The 24911-nt window shown below is 44.1% G+C and overlaps 1 protein-coding gene across 1 annotated transcript in view; it reads left to right on the forward strand.

Moving 5' to 3' along the window:
* The window catches only part of PDLIM4 (PDZ and LIM domain 4), a 101292-nt gene that overhangs the window by 23057 nt on the left and 53324 nt on the right, over window positions 1–24911 (forward strand). The window contains exon 2 of the mRNA XM_048862527.2: window positions 3893–4044. Coding sequence (XP_048718484.1) covers window positions 3893–4044 — 152 coding nt within the window. The remainder of the gene's footprint in view (window positions 1–3892; window positions 4045–24911) is intronic.

Genomic DNA, 24911 nt, shown 5'->3' on the forward strand with positions numbered 1-24911 from the left:
TGGGTCACCCTTATGACAAGCCAAACTGAAGAAGCAAAATATTTTTGAAGTAACCTTTTAATTTTGATTTCCCCAAAGAGCTGGTGGGTTCCATGTCTGTACTCATTTGGGGTAACTTTTGAGCGTTGGACACCCTGGTGCAATGAACTGAGCCCTGGTTTGATGTCTGTGTGACCAAAAATGAGTTGCCGGGATCTTTCAATTTATAAGAAAAGTTGTTTTGTTTCTCCTTAGAGTTATATCTTGGGAACCCCTTGTTCAAATGGCCCCAAATTTGGATCAATGTCAGAACCAGAGGGCACTGTTAAGTATACCAAATGTCAAGGCTAACCATGAGTAACCATGTAGATTTTAGAGCAGTTAGAGTCAAGCTTTAAATACAAACCTGGTCTTAAGTACAGTAAGGTTGTTACCCTGCTATAAAAGATCCCTTATCCAATGAGTGTGGCAACAACCAGACACAACTTCATATTTTCATGCCTATGAAGGTCCTGATCCTGCCCTAGAATTCTTCTGTAGGTCCCTGTACCCATGCAGAGTCCCACTGAAGCCAATGTGAGTCTGCCCTAGAACAGGGGTTCACAACCTTTTTATTTCTGAGGCCCCCCCAATATGCTATAAAAACTCCACAGACCACCTGTGCCACAATAATTGGCTTTCTGCATATAAAAGCCAGGGCCGGTGTTAGCAGGTAGCAAGCAAGGCAATTGCCTGGAGCCCCAGGGTCCTACATTGCTACATTGCTCAGGCTTTGGCTTCAGCCCTGGGTGGCAGGGTTCAGGGCATGAGCTTCAGACCCAAATGCTATGGCTTCGGATTTCTGCCCTGGGCCCCAGTGCGTCTAACGCTGGTCTTTTTGGCGGACCCCCTGAAACCTGCTCAAGGTCCCCGAGTGGGCCCCGTACTCCAGGTTGAGAAACACTGCCCTAGAAGATTTAAATGCAGTTGAGGCCAAAGCCAGCACGTTAGAGGCCCCCATTAATGTCCACTTCTCGGTGGCGGGAATTTGGCTCAGAATGTCAGTGGGATCGTTTCACTGCTGTAAATCTGGAGAAGTTGGCCTGTAGGACTTTAAAGGTAATTCAGCAACCAATACAAATGTTGGGCCTCACGCGCAAAGGACCAATGTTTATATCCCAAACTAACGAGACCTTGAAAAGCATTTCCATGAATAGCGTAAAATAATTCCAATATGAAAAAGTTGCCAAAGTAATTTTAAACAAATTACAAACTAAAAATAGGAAACCACAAAGAACTCTGTTTATGAATGGCTTATTCTCCAAGTAAGCTCTGATTTAGTTTAGCTGAATGGAGGGGGAAAACCCTATTATAAATATAGATTTTACTTGTACATTATAGAAAATGGACACTTTCATTACAGTGGAGCCTAAAAATGAAGCAGGTGGAAAGCCCAATGGTTTGTACAGAACAAAATAAGCCATCTGAAAACATTGAAAAGTAAATAAGAAATGCCAATTCATCATGGCAAATGCATCAAAGGTCCTAGTGCAGGTTTATTGTTCTGATTAGACATAAGAGGTTCTGAGCTCCGCATAAACCCATAGAGTTCATGCCCCACTGGTACTCTGTACCCATCATCATGAAGGGGGTATTCTGTGACAAGTGGCACGGTCAGTATATTTTAAACTGGATGCTCCCTGCCCTGTTCACTCAATATCTTTCCACATTATTCCTGCCAGGGGAATGAGATATTCCCGCAGAGGGCTCTGCGTGGTGCTGAGGCTGGATCAGAACATGAGTTCATATGATGCTCCTTGCCAATACAAAACGGGCCTCAAAATCAAAATGTCTACCTGAGCCTCTCTATTAGCCAGGTGATATTGCTATCGCCTGGTCCACCTCTCACCCCTTGTCTGTCTCACTACATCTGTCATATTTAAACTTAAATTGTGCTCTCTTTAAGGCAAGAATCATGTTTGTGCTTGTTTATTAGGGTCCCTAGTATGTCTCTAGAGGCTCAGAATAAATAACACTGTGCAATGTGCATGCCTGGTGGCACCCAGAAATCAACCAGAGCCTGAACTGGGTCCCAGGTGTTTGATACAATTGATATATGTGGTTTGTTAGCCAGTTTGTTCCTTGCATCCATCCAAACAATGCATATAAGGGAGATAGTACGGCGCTGAGTAGCGATTCTGCTTTTTGAGTCACATGTTGAATACAGCCTAGGAAATTTACTTTTTAGAGATGTAAATTGTGAGGATTTTTTTGTTTGTTTGTTTAAAAACATTTTCCCTTTAGAAACTCCCTGAAGTGACCAAGTCACAATATTGGAGAATTTCCCTTTCACTTTATTCTCAAACCAAACAGTCATGTCTGGAGGTTTCTTTATGTCGTTATTACTGTCATTCTATAGCACCACGCCTGTCACCTGCAATCCATATAAAAAAGCATAGTTCCATTTAAGAGTAAGATGCAACAGAGATCACGGGTTGTGTGTAATAGAAAAAAAATCAAAGCCAAAGAGTTTTCCATGAGAAAGTGAAGTTGCCAAGAGACACAGTTGTTAGAGGCTGTAATTCCATGACTAATTTGTAGTTTGTACTAGGATGGGGAGGTGGAATCTCTAGTCGATCCTAAATTAGACTTCCTTTTAATCCTAATCTGTCTGTCAGAGATGTGCCCCGGTAATTCTGCAAAATAATATGTTGAAGCAGTTACACATCTCTTGAGACACAGGATTATTCTAGTATAAAGACTGACATTAAATGGTATCCAAAAAACATCACATTTAAAATGCAATGAGAGATGAATAAGTAAAATATCTAACAAACTGCACTTTCTCACTAGATAAACCATGCTGGTGGTTCTCATAGTAAGTGTGTGGAAGCATAAACAGATGCTATGAATGACTGAGGAGGAAATTCGAGGACAGACTTTTAGCTATCAACAGTTTGCACAGACAGACACGCATTTATTGGCAGCTGTACTGCCTACATATAACATAATTTTATTTTATCTTTGCAAAAATTAGAAACATGCTGGATCAGTTACAGGAAAAACACCCACTGCTTTGAATAACTATGGCTCACTCAGACCTGTAGTGTTCGGCCCTAAATCTGTACAATCCAACCACAACTGGTACCTGGACATGTCATTAGTTTCCCCAGAAAGGAATTCTAATCTTAGTGAGATTTTGGCATTAATACAAAAATAGTAGGGGAAAAGTGATGGAGATCTAGTAAGCATAATGTTATTTCATGCAAGACTGGAAAGACATAATTTGAGCAGCACTGGGGAAAGCTGATGTAGAATATCACACCTCTGAAGGAAGCTGTTAGCATGACTGGTATGATGCTTCTCTTTGTTTTTGTCAAAAAAAAAAAAAAAACAACCCACCACCTTTCATTTTTTCAGCACTCTTCAGAATTTGGTTCTCAAGCTCGTGATGGAGCCTGTGAATAGAGGCTGGGATTTTCAAAGGAGCCCAAGGGATTTTAGGTGCCCAGCTCCCTTTGGGTGAAGGGCTACATTGCAAATTTGCTTTTTTACATACAATAATGTAAAGAGAACGTTATCAAGTGGTCATGGAAGTCAATGGGAATCTCTTAATTTACTTGAAAGAGCTTTGAATCAGACCCATATCTAGAACCATCCAGTGTGGCTGCAGAACTCAGTCTTCAGGGGAGAAAATAGGGCACCCCAAAATTGAGGCTACTTCTGAAAACATGCCCAAACTGGTAAATATTTTCATCCCAGACAAAGCACAATGGCCCTCTCAATAGAAAACTCTCCACTCACAGCTGCTTTGGTAACAGAAAGTTCGCTACATTCCCTTCCCTTCCAAAGAACCAGTCCTCTTTCTTTAATTGTTACGTGTTCTCACACAAGGCATCCTTTTTAGTAGCACTTTTTTTCTTTCCTTGTGTAGATTAATCCTGGGAGTAAAGCAGCCATGGCTAACCTGTGCCCCGGAGATATTATTCTGGCAATTAATGGCGAGAGCACAGAAAACATGACTCATCTAGAAGCACAAAACAAGATCAAAGCAAGTATGGACCAGCTGATGCTATCTGTGAACAGGTGGGTGTCTGCACTTTTCCTTCAAACACTTACACCTCTTTGGTATTGACCCACTACATAGTTACTGTGTCCATAGCTGTAACTAAATGTCCCCTTCCTTGAGATGCTCTTCTGCAACCACGTGGCAGCCTTGAGCAGCATCATGTTTTCCTCTGAATCTCTTGAGCTGTAGCCTCTTTCCTAGCTAGGGAGGACTGGAAGGCAGTTCGTGTTGGAGCAGATCTGATACGACATTTTAAAATAAAAATAAAATAATCCCATCTGAGTGACCCTAAGGGCTTGTCTACATGGGGACGTGAAGTGAAAGTGAATCTACTGAAAGTGTGAAGTCAAGGTGCATAAATTGAAGGGCATTTCATTCAGGGGTAAAGCAGCCGCAGTACGAAGTTTGCTGTAATTGAATCCTCGTCCAAGGATTCCAGGGAGGATTAAGGGTTTGTCAAAGCACATTAACTGTTAGTGTGCATCAATCGGTCTACACGGACAGATAGTCTGAGGCAGGCTAGTGCCGGGTGAGTTCACACCCCAGTTTGCGGTGAACTAATTGGTCACATAGACAAACCCTTAATCCATCCTGGAATCCTTGGACGAGGATTAAATTACAGCAAATTATGGCCACTTTACTCCTGAATGAAACACCCTTTAATTTATGCATATTGACTTCACATGTTTTAGCTGATTCGCTTTAACTATCCTGAGGCCATGTCTACACTACAAAAGTACTCCGATTTGACAGAAGTCGATTTTTGGGAACAGATTGCATAAAGTTGAGTGCATGCGTCCACACTAAGCACATTAATTCGGCAGTGTGCATCCACAGTACCGTGGCAAGTGTCAACATTCTGAGCAGTGCACTGTGGGTAGCTAGCCCACAGTTCCCACAGTCTCCACTGCCCATTGGAATTTTGGGCTGAGCTCCCAATGCCTGATGGGGCCAAAAGTTTGTCGCAGGTGGTTATGGGTAAATGTCGTCAGTCAACCCTCCCTCCCTCCGTAAAAGCAACAACAGACAATCATTTCGTGCCCTTTTCCCTGGATTGCCTGAGCAGACGCCATAGCATGGCAAGCATGGAGCCTGTTCAGCTCACCGCAGCAATTATGACCATTGTAAACACCTTGCGCATTATCGTGCAGTTTATGCAGAACCAGCACCTGAAAAACCTGGTGAGGAGGCAACGGCAGCGCAGTGATGAGGACATGAACACAGATTTCTCTAAAACCGTGATCCCCAGCAATTTGGAGATCATGGTGTTACTGGGGCAGGCTCATGCCGTGGAACATCGATTCTGGGCATGGGAAACAAGCACAGGGTGGTGGGACTGCATAGTGTTGCAGGTTTGGGATGATTCCCAGTGTTTGAAACTTTTGCATGCGTAAGGGCACTTTCATGGAATTTTGTTACTTGCTTTCCCCTGCCCTGAAGCGCAAGAATACCAAGATGAGAGCAGCCCTCACAGTTCACAAGCGAGTGGCAATAGCCCTGTGGAAGCTTGCAACGCCAGACAGCTACCGGTCAGTCGGGAATCGATTTGGAGTGGGCAAATCTGCTGTGGGGGTTGCTGTGATGCAAGTAGCCAACGCAATCATTGAGCTGCTGCTATCAAAGGTAGTGACTCTGGGAAATGTGCAGGTCATACTAGATGGCTTTGCTGCAATGGGATTCCCTAACTGTGGTGGGGCCATAGACGGAACTCATATCCCGATCTTGGGACCAGACCACCAGGGCAGCCAGTACATAAACCGCAAAGGGTACTTTTCAATGGTGCTGCAAGCACTGGTGGATCACAAGGGACGTTTCACCAACATCAACGTGGGATGGCTGGGAAAGGTTCGTGACTCTTCAGGAACTCTGGTCTGTTAAAACGGCTGCAGGAAGGGATTTACTTCCCAGACCAGAAAATAACTGTTGGGGATGTTGAAATGCCTATAAAAAGAAAAGGAAAATACAGTGGGGAGATTTATATACACAGAGAACATGAAACAATGGGTGTTACCATACACACTGTAACAAGAGTGATCAGGTAAGGTGAGCTATTACTAGCAGGAGAGCGGAGGGGAAAAAACCTTTTGTAGTGATACTCAAGGTGGGCCATTTCCAGCAGTTGACAAGAATGTGTGTGGAACAGTGTGTGTGTGTGGGGGGGGGGAATAAACAAATATATGATATATGCCATCATGTACCAGCAGTGCCCCTCTGCCATGTACATTGGCCAAACCAGACAGTCTCTACGTAAAAGAATAAATGGACACAAATCAGACGTCAAGAATTATAACATTCAAAAACGAGTCGGAGAACACTTCAATCTCTTTGCTCACTTGATTACAGACCTAAAAGTGGCAATTCTTCAACAAAAAAACTTCAAAAACAGACTCCAGTGTGAGACTGCTGAATTGGAGTTAATTGTATTCCATTTGCAAATGAACTTGGGCTTGAATAAAGACTGGGAGTGGATGTATCATTACACAAAGTAAAACTATTTCCCCATGTTTATTCCCCCCTCCATCCCCCACTGTTCCTCAGTTATTCTTGTCAACTGCTGGAAATGGCCCACCTTGATTATCACTACAAAAGGTTCCCACCCCCCACCCCCGCTCTTCTGCTGGTAATAGCTCACATTACCCGATCAGTCTTGTTACAGTAAAATGAAAAGGAGTACTCTGTGAGAGTTATGGGTCATCCTTCAGGATAGGTTGTAGATCCTTGATGATGCGTTGGAGAGGTTTTAGTTGGGGGCTGAAGGTGATGGCTAGTGGTGTTCTGTTATTTTCTTTGTTGGGCCTGTCCTGCAGTAGGTGACTTCTGGGTACTCTTCTGGCTCTGTCAATCTGTTTCTTCACTTCAGCAGGTGCGTATTGTAGTTGTAAGAATGCTTGACAGAGATCTTGTAGGCGTTTGTCTCTGTCTGAGGGGTTGGAGCAAATGCGGTTGTATCATAGAGCTTGGCTGTAGACAATGGATCGTGTGGTATGGTCTGGATGAAAGCTGGAGGCATGTAGGTAGGAATAGCTGTCAGTAGATTTCCGGTATAGGGTGGTGTTTATGCAACGGTCTTTGTTGCAAGGATAGGTTCCTGGGTTAGTGGTTCCGTTGTGTGGTATGTAGTTGCTGGTGAGTATTTGCTTCAGGTTGGAGGGCTGTCTGTAGGCAACAAAGCCCTTTGCCAACTGTGCCCACATATCTATTCAGGGGACACCATCACAGGGCCTAATAACATCAGCCACACTATCAGAGGCTCGTTCACCTGCACATCTACCAATGTGATATATGCCATCATGTGCAAGCAATGCCCCTCTGCCATGTATATTGGTCAAACCAGACAGTCTCTACGTAAAAGAATAAATGGACACAAATCAGACATCAAGAATTATAACATTCATAAACCAGTCGGAGAACACTTCAATCTCTCTGGTCACGCGATTACAGACATGAAAGTTGCGCTATTACAACAGAAAAACTTCAAAACCAGCCTCCAGCGAGAGACTGCTGAATTGGAATTCATTTGCAAATTGGATACAATTAACTTAGGCTTGAATAGAGACTGGGAGTGGCTAAGTCATTATGCAAGGTAACCAATTTCCCCTTGTTTTTTCCTACCCCCCTCCTCCCACTGTTCCTCAGACGTTCTTGTTAAACCCTGGATTTGTGCTGGAAATGGCCCACCTTGATTATCATACACATTGTAAGGAGAGTGATCACTTTAGATAAGCTATTACCAGCCAGAGAGTGGGGTGGGGGGAGAGAAAACCTTTTGAAGTGATAAACACCCATTTTTTCATGGTCTGTGTGTATAAAACATCCTCACTGCATTTTCCACTTTATGCATCTGATGAAGTGAGCAGTAGCTCATGAAAACTTATGCTCAAATAAATTGGTTAGTCTCTAAGGTGCCACAAGTACTCCTTTTTCTTTTTGCGAATACAGACTAACATGGCTGCTACTCTGAAACCTATCTTGTTACAGTGTGTATGGTAACACCCATTGTTTCATGTTCTCTGTGTATATAAATCTCCCCACTGTATTTTCCACTGCATGCATCCGATGAAGTGAGCTGTAGCTCACAAAAGCTTATGTTCAAATAAATTTGTTAGTCTCTAAGGTGCCACAAGTACTCCTTTTCTTTTTGCCGATACAGACTAACACGACTGCTACTCTGAAAACTGTCTAAATGCCTATAGTTATCCTTGGGGACCCAGCCTACCCCTTAATGTCCTGGCTCATGAAGCCATACACAGGCACCCTGGACAGTAGTAAGAAGCTGTTCAACTATAGGCTGAGCAAGTGCAGAATGGTGGTAGTGTGTGCATTTGGATGTTTCAAGGGTCGCTGGCGCAGTTTACTGACTCACTCAGACGTCAGCGAAACCAGTATTCCTATTGTTATTGCTGCTTGCTGTGTGCTCCACAATCTCTGTGAGAGTAAGGGGGAGATATTTATGGCAGGGTGGGAGGTTGAGGCAAATCGCCTGACCGCTGAATACGCGCAGCCAGACCCCAGGGCAGTTAGAAGAATACAGCAGGAAGCGCTGCACATCAGAGAAGCTTTGAAAACCAGTTTCATGACTGGCCAGGGTACTGTGTGACACTTCTGTTTGTTTCCCCTTGATGAAAACCCGCCCCCTTGGTTGCCTCTAAATTCCCTGTAAGCCACCTGCTCTCCCCCCTTTGATCACAGCTTGCTTGCAAAGGAAATAAAGTCACTATTGTTTAAAAAACATGTATTCTTTATTAATTGATTATAAAAATAGGGAGATAACTCACAAGGTAGCCCGGGTGGGGTGTGGGAGGAGGGTAGAAGGGAAGGAAAAGGCCACTTTAAAACTTGTTGAATGCCAGCGTTATGTTGCTTGGGCTGTCCACTAGGGTGGAGTGTTTGCACCCGGAGCCTCCCACCCCGCGTTCTTGGGCGTCTGGAGGCTATGGAACTTGGGGAGGAGGGAGGGTGGTTAAACAGGGGCTGCAGGGGCAGTCTGTGATCCTGCTGCCGTTCATGAACCTCCACCAGACGCTGGAGCATGTCCGTTTGATCCCACAGTAGCCTCAGCGTTGCCTCATGCCTCCTCTGATCTTCCTGCCGCCACCTCTCCTCATGTTCGTCGGCCACTTTCCTGTGCTCTGCTGTTGTGTCCCTCCACACATTCTGCTGAGCTCTGTCAGTGCCGGATGAGCTCAGAGAACATTTCATCATGTGTGTGGTTTTTTTCTCCGCCTTATCTGAGATAGCCTTTGGGACAGAGGAGGGAGGCTTGAAACATTTGCAGCTGCTGGAGGAAAAAAAGGGAGTGAAGTATTTAAAAAGATACATTTTACAGAACAATGGCGGTACTCTTTCATGGTGAACAATGCTATTCACATTACATAGCACATGTGATTTTGGTACAAGGTTGCATTTTGCATCTTGTATTGAGTGCCTGCGGCTTTGGTGTTAGAGATCACACACGCAGTGCCGGGCAACGTAATTCGGCTTGCAGGCAGCCATGGTAAGACATAGTTTTTCGGCTTCTGCAACCTTCATAACAGCAGCGCCCTCCTCTCCCATACCAAGCAAAACACGTTGAGGTGGCTATTTAGTGCTGCGGTTTTCCTGTTAATGTGCAGCAGCAGAAACCAAACTAACCGGCCCCCCATCCAATTCTCTGGGATGATTGCTTTACCCCTCACCCCACCGCGTGGCCAACTGTGGGGAGGATTTCTTTTCAGCCACAGGCAAACAGCCCAGTAAGAACAGACACCTCTGAATGTTCCCTTAATTAAATTCCCCTATTTCAACCAGGTTACCATGAATGATGTCACTCTCCTGAGGATAACACAGAGAGATAAAGAACGGATGTTGCTTGAATGCCAGCAAACACTGGGACCATACGCTGCCAGGCTTTGTCATGCAGTGATACCAGATTATTTGCTACTAGCATAGCGTGGTAAAGTGTCCTATCACGGAGGACAGAATAAGGCTGCTCTCCCCAGGCTACTCTGCAAAGGCTTTTAGAGTACCTCCAGGAGAGTTTCATGGAGATGTCCCTGGAGGAGTTCCGCTCCATCCCCAGACTTGTTAACAAACTTTTCCAGTCGCTGTATTGGCCATGAATGCATCCCAAGTCCTCAGGGCTACTTAATCATTAAAAAATGCTTTTCTAATATGTATTATATTTAAAAAGGTACACTCACCACAGGTCCCTTCTCCGGCTTCGTTGGGTTGGGAGGGTATTTGTCAGGGTGATAAAAAGATCCTGGCTGTCAGGGAGAACTGTGTGCTATGTGCTCTCCTCAAGCTCATCCTCCTCATCATCTTTCCCAGCCACAAAATCCTCGGGCATGGGGGAGGGTACCCCATCATCGGAGTCCACGGACGGGGTGGGGTAGTGGTGGCAGCCCCCCCATGAATTGCATGCAGCTTAACGTAGAAGCGGGATGTCTGGGGCTCTGTCCCGGAGCATCCGTTTGATTCTTTGGTTTTCTGGTGTGCTTGTCTGAGCTCCTTAAGTTTCACGTGGCACTGTGTTGCATCCCTGCTGTAGCTTCTGTCCCTCATGGCCTCAGAGATTTTTTGAAATGTTTTGGCATTTCGGTTTTTGGAACGTAGTTCTGATAGCACTGATTCCTCTCCCCATACAGTGATCAGATCCACTACCTCCCGTTCGGTCCATGCTGGAGCTCTTTTTCGATTCTGGGACTGCAGGGCCACTTGTGCTGATGAGCTCTGCATGGTCACCTGTGCTGACGAGCTCACCTGGCCAAACAGGAAATGAGATTCAGAAGTTCCTCAGGGCTTTTTCTGTACACCTGGCCAGTGCATCCGAGTTCAGAGTGCTGTCCAGAGTGGTCACAATGGTGCACTGTGGGATAGCTCCCGGAGGCCAATACCTTCGAATTACATCCACACTAACCCTAATTTGAAATGGCGATGTCGATTTCAGCGCTAATCTCTTCCTTGGGGAGGAGTACAGAAATCGGTTTTAAGAGCCCTTTATGTCGAGAAAAATAGCTTCGTTGTGTGGACGGGTGCAGGGTTAATTCGATTTAATGCTGCTAAATCCGACAAACTCATAGTGTAGACCAGGTGGTCTAAGGACTGGTCTACACTAGAAAATTAGATCGACCCAGCTTCATTGCTGGGTAAGAAATCCACAACCCTGAGTGATGTAGTTAAGTTGACTTCACCCCGGGAGTAGATAGTGCTAGGTCAGAGGAAGAATTCTTCTGTTGACTGCTTCTCAAGGAGGTTGATTTCCTACATCAGTGGGAGAGCGCCCACTGTCTGTGTAGGTAGTGTCTACACTGCAGTGCTACAGTGGCACAGCTGTTCCACTGTAGCATTTCAAGTGTAGACAAGCCCGAAGCATTCCTTCCCCTCCCACCAAAAGCCTAAGCATGCTGCCTCTTCAACAAATCCTGCATCTGTTTGTCCAGGGAGCAGGACACTGGGACCAGGACTACATTTATACATTTTTATTATTTTTTAACCCTTCTTTCCTATTTGCATAGACTAATTTGTTCCATGATATCATGCAAAGTTGGTACATCTGCAAAAGACTGGTGACTGGTCTCAGAATGAAGAATGACACTGTAGTGTATCAATAGGTTTGTTTCTTAATCTGCTCCAGTGGTTTGTGTATCTGCTCCAGGTAAACAAGTGCTTTTAAAATGACATTAGTAGAAAAGGTAGATATGGCAATATATATTCCAGGTCATAGAATCATAGAATATCAGGGTTGGAAGGGACCCCAGAAGGTCATCTAGTCCAACCCCCTGCTCGAACAGGACCAATTCCCAGTTAAATCATCCCAGCCAGGGCTTTGTCAAGCCTGACCTTAAAAACCTCTAAGGAAGGAGATTCTACCACCTCCCTAGGTAACGCATTCCAGTGTTTCACCACCCTCTTAGTGAAAAAGTTTTTCCTAATATCCAATCTAAACCTCCCCCACTGCAACTTGAGACCATTACTCCTCGTTCTGTCATCTGCTACCATTGAGAACAGTCTAGAGCCATCCTCTTTGGAACCCCCTTTCAGGTAGTTGAAAGCAGCTATCAAATCCCCCCTCATTCTTCTCTTCTGCAGGCTAAACAATCCCAGCTCCCTCAGCCTCTCCTCATAAGTCATGTGTTCCAGACCCCTAATCATTTTTGTTGCCCTTCGCTGGACTCTCTCCAATTTATCCACATCCTTCTTGTAGTGTGGGGCCCAAAACTGGACACAGTACTCCAGATGAGGCCTCACCAATGTCGAATAGAGGGGAACGATCACGTCCCTCGATCTGCTCGCTATGCCCCTACTTATACATCCCAAAATGCCATTGGCCTTCTTGGCAACAAGGACTGTTGCTGGGTAAGAAATCCACAACCCTGAGTGATGTAGTTAATTTGTCATTTGTATTTGAATTTGCATGAGCACACTGTAGGGCTTTTGGTAGAAGCAGATTTACAGGTCTAAACGTCCAGGCCTGCTCCCACTGAAAAACTCCCATTGATTTCAATGGGAGCGCTCTTGGGACTGAAATCTGGGTTTGGAGAAGCACCACATACGTGGCACCTATTACCTTAATCTCTTTTGTCTTCGTGCCTTAGCACACTTTCCAAGCATCTGCTGAGGGTTTAGACTTTTAGGAATGATTTAAAGCAAAACAAAAGTTCATGTAAATGGATTTTGTTTTTCTTTCCACCGGAATTCATTCCCTGGCCAAATGTTTCTAATTAAATCACAAATTACTATAATTGTCCAGCCAAAATGAGTGAGTTTTATGAGGCACATTAATGACTAATATGATCTGTGATAGATATAAGTACATTTTATAAGATTTTCCACTTCAAGTTAAAAAGGCATTTCCTTATGTAAAGAGCTACCATTCACTGTTTATACTTCCTTTTAAAAATTGTTTAGATTTCTGGACCTCAAAACCTGGTCTGAAATCTAAGTAACTAGTTATTGGTGTTTCACAAAGCCACAGCCTTATTTCTGTGTGTACAGTTTGGTCATTTATAAATCGCTATCATAAATAAAGTAGAACTCTCTTTTAACATTAATATTTGAGTAGTACCCAGAGGCCCCGATCAAGTTTGGACCCCATTGTGCCAGGTCCTGGAGGAACAGAGCATATAGTCCCTGCTTCAGAGAGGTTAAGTGGTTTGTTTCACAGAAAGCTTCATCACAAGCAGCGTTTCATATAACAAGAGAGGCTCTATCAGGCCTGCTACATCTCTCTGCTTCCCACAGGGAGTGGCTTTAGTAAGAGTGGCCTGTCTCTTCATAAAGTGGGGCTGTAGCCACACTGGGAAACATGGATTTCTCCTTACTTCTCTCCACACAAGGTGGTAACACTTCTCTGCTCCTTCTCCCCCTCCTTCTCTGCTTTACCAGTTCCCCTTGGAACTACAATGTGTCAAGGGGCTACCTTCAAGGGGACTAACATAGCGGAACCTTCTTATGCTTGAGAAAGTTTCACTGCAGGTGACCCTTCACTGAAATGCATTTAAATGGAGCTCTCACTCCACTAAAATGGAATGTCGTCCTATGTGAATTCATGAAGAGCACAAACACCCTACTGATGTCAGTCAGAGTCTTTCCATTAAGTTTAATGGGAACTGGATCAGACCATTGTTATGATCAGATTCCAGTGTATACAGAGTAACGTATATATTACATTTGAAGACATTGGGACGCTTTTAACACCCTGATCGAACTTTGCTCATTCCTTGGGATGAACAGTTTTTTGTCTAACACATTTTTAAAAATAATCCAAATAATATTTAAATGTTTCACGATATGGAGTAAATACAATGAGATTCATAGATATTAAGGTCAGAAGGGACCATTATGATCATCTAGTCTGATTTCCTGCACGACGCAGGCCACAGAATCTCACTCACCCACTCCTGCGAAAAACCTCTCTCCTATGTCTGAGCTATTGAAGTCCTCAAATCATGGTTTAAAGACTTCAAGGAGCAGAGAATCTTCCAGCAAGTGACCTGTGCCCCATGCTACAGAGGAAAACGAAAGACCTCCAGGGCCTCTTCCAATCTGCCCGGGAGGAAAATTCCTTCCCGACCCGGCGATCAGCTAAACCCAACTATGAATAGAGACCTTGTCACCAGAACCATTTCAAATGAAGCATTTTCCTGTCCAGAAAGCCAAATTCAAAGTTAAGTTGATTTCTAACATCCAGCATTGAAACTACACCAGCACCCACAAGCCTCGGCTCAAATAGTTTCAGAAGGGGCCTTATTGGAAGTCAGGCACAATCCCTGTCTACAATGGGAACAGAATCTTACCATATGCAGCTAAGTGAACAATCCATACTCCTGAACGATGTTAAGCGGACCCAGCCCCTGATGTAGAATTCTTCCATTGACTTTACTGCTGCCTCTTGAAAAGATGGATTCTCTCCTCCGTGTAAGTAGTGTCTACTCTAAAGCGCTACGGTGACACCGCTGTAGCATTTCAAGTGTAGACAAGCTCTAATGGCTGGTGGGGTTACATTATGGTTTTACTAAAACAAAAAAAATCAAGTATATTCAAACCTATGCTGAAGGCCATTAAAGGTAGGCATGTGGGGATGTTCCTTTCTAGAACAGCTTTCGCTCTCTGACAAGTTCATGGTGGTCAGGGAACATGTGCTAGAATCCTGCTAACAAGCATGTTTGCTTATGATTGGAGCTAGGATGTTTCTGTGCTGATTGTTGGCAGCCCATCCGTGAAAGTGGAGTTCAGCTTTCAGAAACACAGAGATCCAACTCTAACCATAGGACAAGCTGACAGAGAAGAAATCTGCCTGGCACCACTGTAACAATCTTTATTATACAGGGTCATTTCTCATGCAGAGGATCTTACAGTCAAGCTGCTTTATGGAAGCTCAGTCTATTTACATTATCAAAGAGATGACTTGATCATGGTCTGTAGGTTGCTATGTGGAAGATTTCTTATAGTAGTCAACTCTTTAGTTTAGTAGACAAAGGCATGACAAGATCCAATGGCCAGAAGCTGAAACCAGGCAAATTTAGACTAGAAATAAAGTGGACATGCTTTTTTAACAGTCAGAGTAATTAACCTTTGCAACAACTTACCAAGAGATGTAGTAGATTCTATTGTTTGGGCTTAGATTTTTAAAGGTGTTTAGGTATTACTATGCTCAGCGTTGTAACATATAACTGATTTAGGAGTTTAAATCTCATTTTCAAAAGGGATTTAGGCACTTATGAGTCTTTTTAGAACTCAGTTCAACTCATAAGTGCCTAAATCTCTTTTGAAAATAAAATTTAGGTTCCTAAAGCAGCACCTGATAACGTGTGGCCAGTTATTGGGGAAGATAAAAGGACCGAGGCATCCATGCACAATTCCCATTGACTTCCACAAGAGTAATACTGATGTAACCGAGAACAGAGTTGGATCCAAAGTAACCATTTTCTATGTGCTTTAACTTAAACTGGATCCTGCAGTTGTTTCATACATGAATACGTAGTTCTTTATAAAGAAAATATACCCTTGAGGCTATTGTGCCAATGTAAGTTAATTAATGTAATATTTAAATAAGGCCTTTCTCCTGATAGGAAAAATTGAATAGTTTATTTTGTACAGTAAGGCAAGCAACTACAGTAACACTTCATTAGCTCTATTTTTAGCTTGGCCCAAACTGAGTGTTTGGTGACATGGCTGTTGGATTTCTCTGCTCAGTCCTGAATGATCTGTTGAGTTCCAGATAATCTTGCCCAATAGTTAGTCATTGCTGAAGTCTGATCCAGGGCTATGTCATCAGTGAAAATGAATCACCATTCAAGAGTTGCCTTTCTAAGAAAGAAGTGAGATCATTTGAATGAGGGAAGTACCTCTGGGGATAACAAGGATATATTTTTTTAATTGTCTAGTGTTACTATCCTCACAGTAGTGAAAATCTGCAAGTTTCCCATGCATTAGAAGTCATTTAGTTTGCATGGAGTCAGCTGACATTCACTTGCATCTGTGTATGAAAAACCAGAGGCAGTAGATTTGCATATGGGACACTGGTGCCCTGGCACTGTGCTTTCAGCTTCCTGGTCTGCATTAGGCATAGGCTGCATAGGTAGCTGGTTAGGTGCTAGTTTTTGTAGGGGCCTCTGTCCATGCCCCCTCAACTCTTCACCATTTGGGAGCTGCACTAATAGGGCTGTGACTCTGGCCCCCGCCACAGTATCAGTGGTAGAGGGCTGGCACACACCAATCTGGCCACCTCTGCAGAGGAGTTCTACCTCTCTGAAGGTGCTCCCACCGCTCCCCATTCCACACCACCACCAGCAATTGGGGCTGAGAGCTGCCACCTCAACAGCTGTGGCTCACCAACTCCCAGTACGGTTTCTGGGAGGGAGTCTTCCCCTTTTAAGGGTTCCCTTTCGCTAATGAGACTCCAGCCCAGCCACCTCATGGCCAGAAAGCTGGTTGGGGATGTCTAGGGCTACATAATGCCTAACAGCACTGTCTCTGTCAACTGTAGGCCATTCCTGAGCCAAAACACTCATACTGTTACATACTTAATTTTCTCTCCTGCTTTGGGTTAAGAGAATAGACCTTTCCATAGCAGCCAGTGCAGTCAACTGACACACTTACATTAACTTCATGATTGGTAAACCATCAACGGTTTGGGTATGGTCCAGACAAGTATCCAGAAGAACCTGAGTCTGTCCAATTGGTCTGGAGTTCTTCCAGGGTCAAGTTTTCCATGAGATTTGAGCCACTTCCATTTCTGATCAGGGCTGGAAGTACAAGAGGACAGCCTCTTTTGCAGTGTTTTTCATTGGCTTTGCACTGCACCAGCTGAGAATCTAGCCCTTTAAGGGTTTGCTTTGAACTTCTAAAAAGACCCTGATATGCAGGGTGTTGACTTCTTCTTACTCTTGTGCAAGTAATACATGTATTTCTGAGACGCCGAATTCTTATGCAAAGTCCCTCCTCTCTGAGTGAGTATGTAAATGTTTTCAAAGTTGTGTCCTTGACATGTTTCACTTCTTTGTTTTCTTCTAGCTAAAAAGTAATTTGCAGGCCAGCAAAAATCTTTTTTTTTTTTAATTTGCTTATTTTTTAGATCACAAATTAAAACAAAAGTGGGGGATGTGTGAGTGAAATATGTTTTAAGATAGCAGGGTTATTTATCTTTTTGGTGCTCTTTTGTATCTGCTGAGTGAGTACTTATGGAATTTGGTGCTGCAAATATTTTGCCAAATAAGGCACCACCCAAATCCAGCTCTGAACGTGTGACTAATCATCATGTAAAGAGAGTAGAGGACCTCTCAATGAACATCTTTCATTCTTTTGTTTCTTTTGGGGCTTTCCATCCAGTACCCTTTTCTCACTGAACTCTCGACATTATGCACTATTCAGATATGTAACAAGATCGTTTTTGTTTCCAAATTGTGTTCATCAAATGCCCTTTGACTCCCACTGCAAAGGTCAGCAGGAAAATCAGAGACTGGATGAATAATTTAAAAAAAAAAAGTCTGATCTTTTGAAAGAAAACAGATGAACAGCCCTGGACACACTGATACCAACACTAATGGCCTGTCTTTCAGAGGTGCTGATCAACCACATCCCTCATTGACTTTGGGAGTTTTGGGTTGCGCAGCCCATCTGTAAAACTGGGTCATATAAGGCACTCAGATACTGTGCCGGTACGCATGGTATAAAAACCCAGGGTGACTGAAAATGTATTCAGCACAGAGTGACTGCAGCATAGGAAATGAAAACTTTCCTGTGCTGCCCAGCCTATGCACCTGAACGGTATTTTGGAGGGAGCAACTCAAGCAGCAGGTCTTTCACCGTCATGTGAGATCTGTTGATAAGGGGCAGAGATGACTCCATGGACAGATTGCAAATAGTTCTCTGTGTAGTTGACGTAAGAGCAGTTTTGGTTATGATGGGTCAGATAGGTGGTAATTTTTATTTTTTTTTTCTATTCCCTGATTGGATAACTGCATAAACACTCCCAGCACAAATACAAACACATGTGCAATTTTGAAATTCACAGGCATGAACATCCATGCCAGTTACACTGGAGCGTATGACCATTGGTGATGAGTGATCACAAAGGGAGTATGACAATAGCCAAGGTGAAATCATATAGGAATTTGAGTGAATATTCATGGAATCTTTTTTGCAACATCCACCCAGCTTGAGTGTTCAGTAGAAGAGCAGCACGAAAAGTACCAGGAATTAAAATATGCAAATATGCTCATAGTCCGCTGGCTAAACCTCAAGAAGTCAAAGCAGAGTTTCTCTTCAGATTATTAAAAAATACCTATTTTACAGTGTTTGTGCGACACCTAAAAATCTTCATAGCAAGTGCTAACATACAGTGCATACTGAATTATTTATACTGGATGATGAGTATGATAACTAACTTCATTACATTTTGGGTGGGTGCGCTGAATATCAGGCCACTTTGTGAGGTGAGTTAATGTTAAAGGTGTCTTCCTACAGGGTGCCAAGCACCCTCAGTTGATTTTGGTAGGAGTGGAGGGTGTTCAGCAACGTGCAGACCCCACTCCAGGTGCCTAACTTTGGGGACCCAAGTTTGAAAGTGCTGATTCTGGCTTGATTTCTGTAGTTTTGTAAAATGGTGTTGAGTTTGGACCTGATTGAGCATAGGTAAGAGGTGGTGGTTGTTGGTTATTTTAGTGCTGGGCGTGGGGGGGGGGGGGGAAGGGGAAGGATCAGCTCTCACGTTGCACTCCCCATCAGTACCCACTCCAGAGAAGCTAATGATCCAACCAGCTGACCAAATTCAGTGATGAATCCTGCTCACATGCCACCTGAGGCTTGTTGCACTAAGCACACTAAGAAGCAGTGCTGGGAGAAGCAGTGGCTAGAAGGTAGTGTTAGCTGAATGTCTAGACTGCTTATAGATTTCATAGCCGGAAGGCAGAGCACTAGGAATTTTGTTTTTCCAGATGACATCTGCTCTCTTTACAGTCGCCTAAGACTTGTGGCATTCTTTCAGTAGGACACAAGCTAGTGATACCAGTGGATACATAATTGCATCTCATTGCCCTCAATAGACACAACTGGGAAGCTCTTGATAAGTTTTTGCCCAGTCCCGCACGGGTCTGCAAGGAATGGGAGAGGGTGCAAAGCGATTCCTTTGGTACCTGCGCTATCCAATCCACAAGGACTATGTGTTGCTTTCCTTCCAGAGAGCATGAGATAATGCCCTAATTCCCCTGGGCTGGCCACGTGCATTGGGGAATGGATGTTTCAGCCTTTTCAATTATGCTTTTGAGCAGCGTTTCTCAACAACCGGTCTGTGGATCAGCGCTGGTCCCTTAGATCTCCCAGACGCAGTTGAGGAAGGCAGCAAGCCAGTCCCGGTATCAAAAAGGTTGAGAAACACTGCTATAGAGGCTTTGTGGAGCCCCAGGAGCCAATGTTGTCTCAGGCACAGCAACTCCTGTAGCTCCAGCTGGAGCTGTCTGCCTCCGTACTGACTCCAGTGCAAGGCTGTATGGTATGTATTTAATCTCTGATCTGTCCTCTGTTAGAGGCTGCTTTCTATCTAACTGTGATGTGGGGACCTGATTCCGTTCCCATTGAAGTCAGTGGCAAAACTCTTACTGACTTCAGCAAGAGCAGGATTTTGCCTTTGGTGTGTGAGGCCGTTCAAGGACACCCATGCTGGGGCAAACAAAGTAATACAGTAGCCCATTTGTTCAGAAATGAAGCAGAGGAAAATATTCCTCAGCCCCTGAATGAAGCCAGCTTGTATAACTGATTCACATGTGGTTACTGATGTAATGTATGAGAAATTACCTAGGCATTCCTATGAAAGGGGGCAGACATTAGGGTCATGGTTAATGGCTTTCAAATCCAAGGGCAAGAGTTCAAGTGGACTTAGTAGGCTACTAATGGCACATGTCTTCTGGTTTATGAGGGTGTAAATGAAGATTTAGCAGAACAATTTAGGATGACATCTTATAACTCAGCTGATATGCTTCTATGTCATCTTTTCCTCCTCCTGTTAAATTTGGAGCCAAGGTAGCGTAATATATGGCTCATTTATCATCCTGAGATTGCCAAAGGAGAGTAAAATGGTAGGTTTACGACAGCTGTTTAAAGAAGAGGTTATTTTTATTAATCAGGACTGCGCTCAGAGTTCTTTCTCGCAGAAACGCTCCATGGACATTTTGATATTTAATTCACTCCAGTGCGAAGGGCCGGCATGCGGCCTATGCACCATTTAAGTTCCACTTAAGGCAGGTTTGAGAGGCTTTGCTGGCTCTCTGCGTGAGATGAATTTTACCTCAAATGGACAGGCACTGTGTGCTCACAAAAGGTGGCCTGGTAATGGCTGTTCTGGAGAGTTTTGGGGGTCAATTTCCAGAACTTTGCATGGTCAATTTCCTTTTGCATTCTGACTTTTTCCAATACTATAAAAGTTTAATAAGGCTCCCTGGAGGGTAATGTCTTAGGTACAGTTGCTGGAAACCATGCAGTAATATTGCTGGGATATGGGAAATATTACTGTGTGTGACAGTCCCAAGTTTCCAGTAAATGTGCCACTGAAAAAAAGTGAATCACAGCTTCCCCTTTGGAACTCCTCAGGGTGTTCAAAAAAAAAAATATCCACAGCCTTCCTGGCTGTGCAAAGCCCAGAAGGCAACGTACCACTTTAGCTTGGGGAAGGAAGGGAGGAGGAAGTGAAACTCTCCAGCTCCACAGCAAGTTGAAGAGGTGCTCTGTAAAAGGCAAGTTGGGTGAATGAGCCCAAGAGTTCTGTAATTCCCAGATTCCAGGAACTTCCTTGTGAATCCCTGAAGCTCCAGGGCTGGATTAGCTACACTCAGGGCAGGTTTGGATCGGCGGGTAGCGATTGATCTATCGGGGATCAATTTATCGCATCTCATCTAGACGCGATAAATCGATCCCCGAACACACTCCCCATCAACTCCAGAACTCCAGCTCGCGAGAGGTGGAAGCGGAGTTGACGGGGAGCAACAGCGGTCAACTCGCCGCCGTCCTCACGGCCAGGTAAGTCGACCTAAGATACGCCGACTTCAGCTACGCTATTTGTGTAGCTGAAGTTGCGTATCTTAGCTCGACCCCCACCCAGTGTAGACCAGGCTCAGTGTGCCCTGGAAAACAGACAGGACTATGTGCTTTACGTGTGCATCTAAGTGCTTTGATAAGTAGGGGAGGACTTAAACCGGTGCATAACTTTAAGCAGATGGCTAGAGTTATGCACATGCTCAAGTGCTTTGCGGAACTGGACTTCATAAAATTAACTCACCCCAGAGAAGGAATCATCTAACTTCTGAGCAGCTCAGGACTCCTAGAGAATATTCCATAAATTTTCTCTCCTACCCACTCCTTCCAGTTCCCAACCATGTTTATCTGGTTGTGTGACGTTTTAACTTTATTGCTGAGGTAGAGGGTAGTCCTATGTGGCTTTGTAGTCATTGAACCAACATTCTGTAGTTATCTAGGGAAAATTACCCCTTGGGATTATGAGCAGTAGCTGTAGCAGCTAGTGGTTTCAGTCCAGTTCCTAGAGGACCAGTGTCCATATCATGAAAGCCACACTCTCAGTTTACTTGTCGTCTAATCAGAGATGCAAAAGTCTTGATGAGCATGTACACTGAACTAATCCCTCACCCCTGTAAATGACCTTGGCTGGCCAGGGATGGGGCACAACGGTATGGTTGTGGTCACACCTGTTCTGTTGTTAAACAAAGGACTGCAGCGTCCAAGGCTGTCCTTTTCCCCAAATGTTAAGATTTCATTTGCAAGGGGAGGAATTAGAAATACGGTGAGATCCAGGAATTCCCATGACTTTAAAGCAATTCTGCAAATGAAGAGAACAAGACTTCCAGATTGTTACCAGGTGAAAAAGCTTTTGGTAAATATGTGACTGTATGCAAGCAATTTGTCAAAAATGACAGTGAGTCCACGAGACAAAAAATTAATAATGCAGGATAAAGGGGGACTACAGTTTCTTCTAGCTTTTTAATAATGTCTTGTCAATGGCTCTGTTCCCACAGAGCTATATATTAAAGGCATGGCAGAATGCAGGTAGAATTGTTTTCTGAGTATAGTTGTAGAAGACATTCAATTAAAGTAGAGCATTATTGATACAAGGTATTGACTTCTGCATACCTGACTTTAATTCCTTTCACCATAATACAGCACATCTGAAAACACTTTGCCGGCCCCTGAGCCATGAATTAAGTAGCCTACTAGAAACAGACAAGTCAGAGGCTTAATCTATCACCTACTACATTAGAAAAGTCTGATTTTTGTTATATATGGCAAGGGCGAATTGTGAATCAGTTCTGCTCTACAGCACCTCCTTACAGACATTGGGCCAAAGCCTGATTTCTGTCACGCTGGTGTAAATGCAGAGTAACTCTGTTGGTAAGTGTCACTGAGATCAGAATTTGGCCTGGTGCTGCCCCTTCTAGATAGATAGTTGGTAGAAGTGCTAAAACCAAAATCATCTTCCGTTCAGGCCCAACCCTGATGCTGCTGAAATCAGAAATCCATTTTTCTTACGGCCCAGAAATGTTGATACGGAGGAAAAGTTTCAAGTTTGATTTTTTTTAAAGAAAGCTCCAGCTACAGATAGGATTTCATGTGTGAACCTGGGGACTAAATTCCAACCTTATCTTTCATGATACATCTAAAAAGAAACCTTGAACGGTTTTGGAAAATGTAATCCCCGTTTTCCTGGTACACACAACAGGATCTTTTTGTTTCTGAGTCAGGTGTGAGAACTGAGAAATCACAGTTCGGCAGCTAACGATGACTATATCCATTAGGCAGCTTAAGACAGAGAGAACATCCTAATGCTTATCACTTTATCTTTCAGAACTGAAATCACTTTATGAATCCTTCCTCTTTTACTTGCTGGATTTGTTGCAATCTTAGGGATTCTTCTTAAATTGCATTTGGCATTTGGTCTCCAAAGCAGATCAGAGCAGGAAGTTCATAACTCTCTGATTCCCATCTGAACAAATGTCAAACTAATTTAATGCAGGGGGGGAGAGAATTGAAATTACGAAGGTCCTTTCCCACCACCACACCCTCAACCAAAGTAGCTAGAGATTTTCATGTTCCGCCACCTCAAAATGAAATTGAAATGCTCAGAGTGGGAGCAGTAAACATGCAGCAGTAGATTATGGTAAAGATCAAGCTAGGAGTGTTAGGAATGCTAAGATTCCAGGGAGGATCAGCCACGCCTAGGACAAGGGATGCTGAACAGTAACACATTTCTAGGGACAGACTTGAGTTACAAGGGGGGTTCCTCTCCCCAGCGTCTAGTCACTATAATAGAGGTAGTTATATTAGAGCTATGAAAAATAACAAGTGTCCCTGTGTTGCAAAAACTAGACTCAGAGGCAGCAAACAATGTGGAAAAATAAAAGCATGGAGCTTTTGGGCATGTTTGAAGTCTGTTGAAGTCCATGGGAGTCTTTGCATTGACTTCACTGAGCTTTGGATCAGGCCCTTATTTTGCAGATGTTGATGTTCTAGAAAAAGACAGGAAGAATTCAAGTCAAAGATTCCTGGGATAAAACCATACATTTCTTGTTTTCTAAACTGAGATGCTTCAAATAATTAAATTAAATTCAGCTGTGGTGTGTGGCAAATGGGGGCAGAGTCCAGCGAAGGGATTCTTGGCTGCAGCAAATAAGCAACACATATTAGATTAAACAAACTTGTCACGTTTTCCAAAAATTATCTGCACATGGCTCCTGAGGTTAAACAGAAAGTTCTGTGTTGCATGAATAAAGCACATGATGAAGATGAGAGAGAGAGAGAGAGACAGGCGGGCAGGCACAGGCAGACACAGGCAACAGATTTCTTCAAGTTAAAATGACGGGGGCAAAATGAAATCTTTAGATCTTTCCCAAGGAAATTCCCTCAGAAAGAGCTAAGTTCAGAAACTTTTGCAGACCAGGTACTTGGCCCCATAGGCACCAACTCCATGAGTGCTCCGGAGTTGAAGCACCTAGAGAAAAAATTAGTGGGTGCTCAGCACCCACTAGCCACAGCTGTTTCGGGTGCCACTGATCAGCTGTTTGGCAGCTAAGGGGAGGCACTTGGGGGAGCGTGGTGAGCAGCGGGCAGGTGGGAGGTCTTGGTGGAGGGGTGGGAAGAGGCGGCGCAAAAGTGGGGCCTCGGGGAGGAGCGGTGCAGTGGCGGGAAGAGGTGGAGTGAGAATGGGGCCTTGTGGGGAAGGAGCGGAGTGGGCTGGGGCCTCGAGGTGGAGCACCCGCGGGGAAAAATAAAATTGCCTTTGCTTGGCCCCCACTCCAGCTTTGTGCTCTGATGATCCCCAGCTGTGTAATGGCCCCTGAAGGAGGGGTGGTGTTCCCAGCCGGTGTAAGCTCTTGTCAAGCTCTCAGTGACCCCAGGACTGAGGGAATAGAAAGCTCTGCGAAACTGTCCCTATGACTTTGATGGGCCTCAGCTTGTCTAGCTGTTAGTACGTTTTGGTATTCTTGGAGGAAAGGTGCGATATAAGTGTAAAAGATTGCTATTATGTTAGTTATTGACAAACTGCAGCACTCGCACAGTAATGCAGTTTTTTTTAATTGAAATAATGTTTTTCTAGCATTATGTGTTCACAATAGCTATATTGATCTGATCGTCTTATTAACGAATAGTCTACAATGCTCTGAACTACATGTTAGAAACAGCAACTGTAGGTTCCTTTGGATCGACAGGTTCAGCAGTGAGGAAGAATGGCCTTGTAGTTAAGCCATTAGCCTTGTATCAAGGTTCAGTTCCTAGTTTTGCCACAGACTTCCTCTGTGACGTTCGCAAATCACTGGATCTCCCCAAGCCTCAGTTCCCCATCTGCAAAATGGGGATGATAATATCCTACCTCAGGAGTGCTGAGAGGATAAATATTCGGGAG

This window comes from Caretta caretta, chromosome 8 (genome assembly GCF_965140235.1).
Source record: "Caretta caretta isolate rCarCar2 chromosome 8, rCarCar1.hap1, whole genome shotgun sequence".
NCBI lineage: Eukaryota > Metazoa > Chordata > Testudines > Cheloniidae > Caretta > Caretta caretta.